The sequence below is a fragment of the Leptidea sinapis genome, chromosome Z (assembly GCF_905404315.1).
Source record: "Leptidea sinapis chromosome Z, ilLepSina1.1, whole genome shotgun sequence".
NCBI lineage: Eukaryota > Metazoa > Arthropoda > Insecta > Lepidoptera > Pieridae > Leptidea > Leptidea sinapis.
In genome coordinates this window covers 9,910,580-9,917,638 of record NC_066312.1, presented here as the reverse complement: position 1 = coordinate 9,917,638, position 7,059 = coordinate 9,910,580, and the positions used below count along the sequence as shown (strand labels likewise).

The following is a 7,059-nucleotide window of genomic DNA, read 5'->3' as shown; positions in this document are numbered from 1 at the left end:
TTGGTATATCTTTTAATTATTCCAAAGCTTAACAATTAAAAAGTCCTCACATGGGGTACTTACTGTTTTGAATTCAGAATGGAGCTTGCCGATTTTTAAGGGCTCGTTGTAATTGGCCAGATAAAATGAAAGCTAATCAAATAATTAATGATCACATGACGATCTATACATATAGACAAATCATATAAAAACAAAGCTGTAATTCAACATGCCACAAATTACTCCATATTAAGCTTCTACTGCTAATAGAATAGAGTATAGAACTCCACATTTAGGTACTCCATTTGCTTAAAATATTCTATGTCAATAATGTAAACCATTTATTCAGTCAGATTTGATTCGAATAGTGACAGTTGACATACAACTAAGGAGAAAAATGTGGTTACACTGTCTCTTAAAGTTTAAGCACACTTTTTGCTGTTCCACTATCAGACTTTTCAACTTGATTCCTGCCGCCGAATTTCACCTTCGCACGACACGCCACAAGTTACGATATCATCCCCAACATCTGGTCCTCCACAGTGCGGTTTTCAAGGAGCTTTCTTCCTCGCACTACGAAGCTGTGGAATGAGCTTCCTTGTGCGGTGTTTCCGGGACGATACGACATGGGTACCTTCAAGAAAAGCGCGTACACCTTCCTTAAAGGCCGGCAACGCTGCTGTGATTACTCTGGTGTTGCAAGAGAGTGTGGGCGGCGGTGATCACTTAACACCAGGTGACCCGTACGCTCGTTTGTCCTCCTATTCCATAAAAAAAAAGACTGCAAATGACTTCCTTATATTGTCATTGGATGATCGAGTCATTTCCAAATAGCTTGATTCTTTGGTATTGTGTGATATTGGGAGTCTATCTGCATCTTGTATTCACTGCATAATATATTGTGAGTTGCTCACGTACATCACATTAATAACAGGCGTTCCACATCCGCGTTTTTTGACTAACACAGCTAATGTGGATGGGATCTGCTGGCTGTTCTGTTTTGGAACCATTACACCTTAGAAACCTACAGGCCAAGAGCATACTCTCTCTGATATTAAAGATGTCCATAAATTCAAAGTAAGGGTCCATATTTGGAATTGATCTTCAGATGTTGTATAGTGCAAATTAAACTGACAACCAACAAAATACCAATCTTATGGTATGGTATGGCGAAGTTAAACCACTTACTTGGGTCTATTTTGCATACAGTGTTTGCCAGTCATTCCAACCAGCCCAGCTCCTTCCAGTAGTACACAGAACTTGCTTTGTGAGTACTAATTTTTTAGTTATCATGCGTAGGTATGCTACAACATGGTTCGTCAAGCTCACTGAATGGCATTGCTTGCGGCGGCGTCGAGTGCCGGGTCGTCTCCTTCTCTCAAATATGTGCAAAGGGAATGATAGCTGGTTCATTCGTCAACTTGTGAACGGGTGCTACTTGTGGTGCCAGGTCGACCTGTTATAGTTAATAAATCATTGTATTTGTTGGATGAAATACTAATTGAGAGTAGGTAATCACGACCATGTTCACGAAGCATCCTTAAACAAACAATGAATTCAAGCTCTAAAAGTGGATGCATCCAATATACGATAATTTGTATTTATACAGTTTATTATTTATTACTTTCCCTGAACATAATTAATATATTGGATGCACCTTACAAACTAATTTGTTATGTATATTACAGCCATAGTAAAATACTCTATTTCATTGAAAAGAGTGGCCATTGAGTTTTGTGTATGTTCTTCGCACAACCTCAGTTTTTCCGGTAGATGAGAGTAATTTAAAAGAAATATTTATAGTGAAGATTCAAAAGCGCTTAATTTAAGCCTATTTTAATTAAGTTTATTTGACTTTGACTCCTGGGGTGTTCACAGACTTCTTGGTGCGGTTGGCCATGCTTGCACATTCCAAGTTAACATGAGTGACCGCTTCGTCCTCGGCCAGACAGCCTCTGCACTTAGAACTGTCTGTTACGCCGATAATTAAAAGGTGCTTATTTATAGTGAAGTGTGACCCGTTAGGGTGCCTCATAATTAAGTCAATGTGTCAATCTACAATATCCTACAATATCAATCTTATTAATTAATTTCAACTATTTAAAAAAAAAGAATTCCTATGAACATGATGACAGATTCTTTACCTATAACTTATTGTTAGATATTATTCTTTTGAAGAAATCTTTACTTATTGTTAATCAATCTTTTTATATTAACCTATGACATTATACATATTACAGTTAAGATGGCCTATTGGCATATTTTATACGTTTATTTCATTTAAAATCATTATAATCTCTATTGCTTATTATTATTTACATCAAAACTGGGTCATGTTTTAGAATACTTCATCATTATATCTAACATGCATAATATACTTAATTACAACCTTGTGGTTGTCACCTGATCAACTCTGTTATATTATTTGTATAATATAACAGAGTTGATCAGGTGTTTGTCCTCCACTTCTAAAGAAAAAATATTTGACCATAAGCTAACCTTCGATGTACACATTTCTGATTTACCAATGAATGACTTTGACGATTCAGATTTGTTATAAGAAATTCTCACAATCTATGTAATGAACTTGTTTTGAAATTGCTCTACAACACTCTGGTACAGAGTAAAATAGTGCTCCTAGAGAAAGTGCAAAAAACCTTCCTTAGGTATAAAACAACAACTACTATCCTTTTGTTTATCCAACCACTTTTCTTCTCGGTTGTCTGAGATACAACTCCCATGTTGTACCTCAGACAACTGATAGACAGTAAAATATTACACGCACATATTGATGCTCCTGATCTTCACAACAATCTGTTATTGTTATATATACCTCACAACTATCTCTGTAATCGAAGTCTTAAACTTTTTGTTGTACTTTTTCTCTATCAAGTTGCTCATACCAAACATCCTCTTTATGTTAAACACATTAGTTTTTATGTGTTTTATTATGTATTTTTTAGCTGTCATAATATAAGAATGTAATAAACTAGTTAAATTTATGTCTAAAATTAGTTTAACGGGTCTAACCATACTTTATAAATTAAAACAAAGATCCTATATTTTTTTCTTAATAACTTTATTATTACAATTTCATTTATCATTACAATTAACATGTCTATTTCATATTGGGTCTAACCAATTGACAAATAAATACATCCAAAAATAATATTATCATTATTAAAACTTTATTTTTTTTGTTAACATTGAAAAAAATCCTATTCAACCGCTTTTATTGTATATGAGTGCATAATTATTATTATGTTATTTTAAGATGGATAATTAAAATAGATTTTAGCCTGCTTCTGCTATCATATTTACCTTGTATAAGGTACAGCGATAGTAAGCAGTAAACTATGTTAGTCAAAAATATATTTAAATCAATATTTATAGGTAGAAACTATAATAAATGAGTATCAGGGAAAAATAATAATGCACCAGCATACACTAAAATGTCAGCTTATAATTAACTAGCTGACCCGGCAAACATTGTTTTGCCATATAAAGTATAATTCACCCGATAGTTTTATAAGTAATAAAATATTGCCTATATTATAGCCTGTACATCATTTTGTTCTATTGTCAATAGTTTTTGCAGTGCACGCAAAAATAGGTTTTCACAAAATTTTGTTACAAAATTTTATTACGGATCCCTAATTTTGAAAAAAAAACATAGCCTATAGCCTTCCTCGATAAATGGACTACCCAACACTGAAAGAATCATTCAAATCGGACCAGTAGTACCAGAGATTAGTGCGTTCAAACAAACAAACACTGCAGCTTTATAATATTAGTATAGATTCAGTATGTAAAATATGTATATACAATGTAATATAAACATGTCAACTTATGTTTTTAACAAGTCCACCAATATACTATGTGTTTAATAACACAGCCAGCATTGATTTTGTTGGTTACACCAAACATTTTTAAAATAGTATGAAAATGTTCAGGCTTGAACCACGGAATGTTTATTTCCATCCCATAACCAACATAATTTTACTGCTATATAGACAAAAGATATTTATAATTGCAATAATTCCAATTTGAAAGAAAAAGTACTTGATACAGTTGGTTTTCTTAAATTAGCTTTGTATATATCACAAGGAGATGGAGTAGAAAAATCAAATACTTCTATATTGCTTTCAATTGATTGTCTTAAATATGGTGCCGCAATTGGTCGTAATCGTGCTGATAATACTCTGCCAAACTCAGAACATTTGCCTTTTTTTATTTTCTTTTTCATCAGATGTGACTTAACAGTGATACAGGGCTTTAGAGGATCAGGGTTTTTCTGTTTTTCTTTCTCATCAATAAAATCTGAAAACTTTGGTTGAAAAAGTGACTCAAATGAACTACTGCTACTAAGGGGTTCTTCACATAATGATTTTGGTTTCATCTCAGTACTAGGTGTCTGTAAAGCTTGCATTAGATCAATTACATAATCATCTTTTTCCTGCACTTTCAATTTTTTCATTTCATTATCAAGCTTTTGTAGTTCTTCTTGCTTTTTCTTTTCTTTAGCTTTAAGCATATTTGATACTTGTTCAGCTAACACACTTGTGATGGAACTTTGGCTTATGTTGAATGTTGGAATGGGAAGTCTTGCATTTTGCAAGAGCAAATAACTTTCTGATGAACTAGTTCCATGTTCATTGTTATGGAAGGGTATTTGGAAAGGCCCTTTTGTACTTTCATTTGACTGACTTTCTTTAACACTGGTTTTAGATAAGTGGCTATCTACTAAAGCGAATAATGAAGAATATTCTGAAGAATCAGACATGTTGTCGTCGTCACTAATTTATTAAGTTAATTTAAAAATCTAAATAAACATTGTCATATTTTAGTCAACAACAACCAAAGTTAAATCAATATTTTTTTTTGGGATTTGACCCAGCTAAAACTTAAGTGAATCAACTGAACCAAAGAGAATTTAGACACTACGTTCACGTTGACGGTTGAACTGGTTGGTATCTTTTGTCTGCATTTTTTGACATCTCAGGTGCCTTCAATAGTGTAAATATTGCCGTGCTTTGTGATGAGTTGTGAATGTTAGGGATACCAGGTAAAATAATAAATTGGATGCAATCCTTTTTGACTGACCAAAAAATATATTGTGTAGAATTAAACATTTGTACGGACCACGATTTTCTTCTCTAGGTGTTTGTCAGGGGGCAATATTGTCTCCTTTAATTTTTATTATGTACATAAGACGATTAAACCTCATTTTGGGGCCAAATATAGTAAACCTACAGTATGCAGATGTCTTAGTCGTCTATGTATCGGGAGTTGATCTGATAAATTTAGCTGCTACTATTAATGAAGCACTTGTAAATTCAAATCAATACTTTTATTATCTTAATTTAAATGTAAATCCAACCAAATCAAAAGCCGTTGTGATTGGTCGTAAACGCATCATATTGTCTCCCATTTTATACAATGGCATTCTACTGCCTATTTCATGTGCAAAACTTTCTTGGAAAAAAAATACAGATAATGTTATAATTAAAGCGAATAAAGCTTTTAATGTATTACAATCTTTGTGTGCAACTTTGTGGGGAGAGGACCCTAAAATATTGTTAATTTTGTATAAATCGCTTAATCGTAGTCATTTTGAATATGGCTTTCATTGTTTCGCTGCAGACAGCAAAATTGTTAATAGTCTGGATAAAATACAAAATGAATGTTTGCGTAAGATATTGCGTGCACTTAAAACTAGCTGCTATGCAAATTGAGGCCAAACTTCCTTCTTTATGTATTAGATTTAGTTCAGTTACTTATTTATATTGCAAAATTTTTCTTCTTTTTTTTCAATTTCTTCAAGATTTTAATATTCATTTGAATAATGATATTCTTCCCTGTCAGGCGGGTTCCTTTCGATGTAAATATTCTGCAATTAAAGTTGTCATAGATCCAAATTTAACTTCAAAAGAGGAGGTTCATGTATTATTGTCAGAATGGTGTATTTATAAATTTGTTTATACGGGTGGCGCAAAAAACATTAATAGTGTTTCTTTTGCTATCTACCATCCTGACATTAAGAACGGTATTGGCTTTAAGATTAATAAACATGCCAGTATTTTTACTGCTGAAGCCGTTGCTATTCTTTTTGCTTTAAAACATATTAAGAAACAACATCAACCTAATAAGAAGTGGGTAATACTTAGTAATAGTATGAGTGTTTTAAAAAGTTTGTCAAACAACAAGTGCTTACATCAATTATCTCATTTTTGCTATAAAGGAATTGTGGTTCGAACTATGTTCAATTGATATTAAATTGGATTTCGTTTGGGTTCTGTCCCATATAGGAGTAGCAGGAAACGAAAACGCAGATTTTCTAAGGATCTAGACATTAACATACCATATACAGATATAATAAGTAATCTAAAACAGCGTATCTCTCCTTATTATGACCATTGTAATGAGCAAAAAGATCAGTCTCTGGATAACATCTCTTTTGATTGTCCGTCTTTTGGCATACAGCGCCTTGTGCTGATTGATGAGCTACTAGAAATTTATGGTGCACCCAATATAATCCCGCTCTCAGTAACAGATCTATTAAAGGACACTTCAACTTAAAATATGTCCTTGTATTAATTTGTATGTAGAAGTGTAAATACATCGTGTAATTTGTAAATACATACATCTTAATTAACTTGTAATAGCGCACTTCGTAAACTGAACAGATAATGTAAATAGGTAGGTATTATTCTAAAAAGGCACATTACACTGGATTCGACTTTAAGAAACGGGGGAAATTATAAGACACTATATTACTGGATTTGGACAAAATAAAACGAAAATATGGAAGATATTCTTTAGAGAATAAACATTATCGGAAATGGTGAAATAACTGATGACTTTGACTGGATTGGATTTGATGAAAGAAACAACTGTAGATGTTCGCTATCAAATATACATAATGAGAAAAGGAAAATAGATTTGATGAAAGATGAAATGAGAAAACTTGATTGAACTTAGTGAAAACAAATACAAAATTAAATGAAAATACTCAAGACAAGGCCGTAAGGCTCCTGGCTATATCCTGTTTGCAAGAACGAATTATAAAAAAAAAAAAAA

General features: G+C 32.6%; 1 protein-coding gene across 1 annotated transcript; it reads right to left on the bottom strand.

Annotated features, from left to right (window-relative positions):
- Window positions 1–3,039: 3,039 nt before the first annotated feature.
- Window positions 3,040–4,882, bottom strand: LOC126978369 (uncharacterized). The gene has a single exon (XM_050827130.1). It carries the CDS (start codon window positions 4,760–4,762, stop codon window positions 4,004–4,006), a length of 759 nt encoding a protein of 252 aa, XP_050683087.1. The 5' UTR covers window positions 4,763–4,882; the 3' UTR covers window positions 3,040–4,003.
- Between the last annotated feature and the right edge of the window lie 2,177 nt (window positions 4,883–7,059).

What these genes read in the sequence shown, in the direction of transcription:
- LOC126978369 (XM_050827130.1), bottom strand. Translation starts at nt 4,762, where the DNA reads ATGTCTGATTCTTCAGAATATTCTTCATTATTCGCTTTAGTAGATAGC.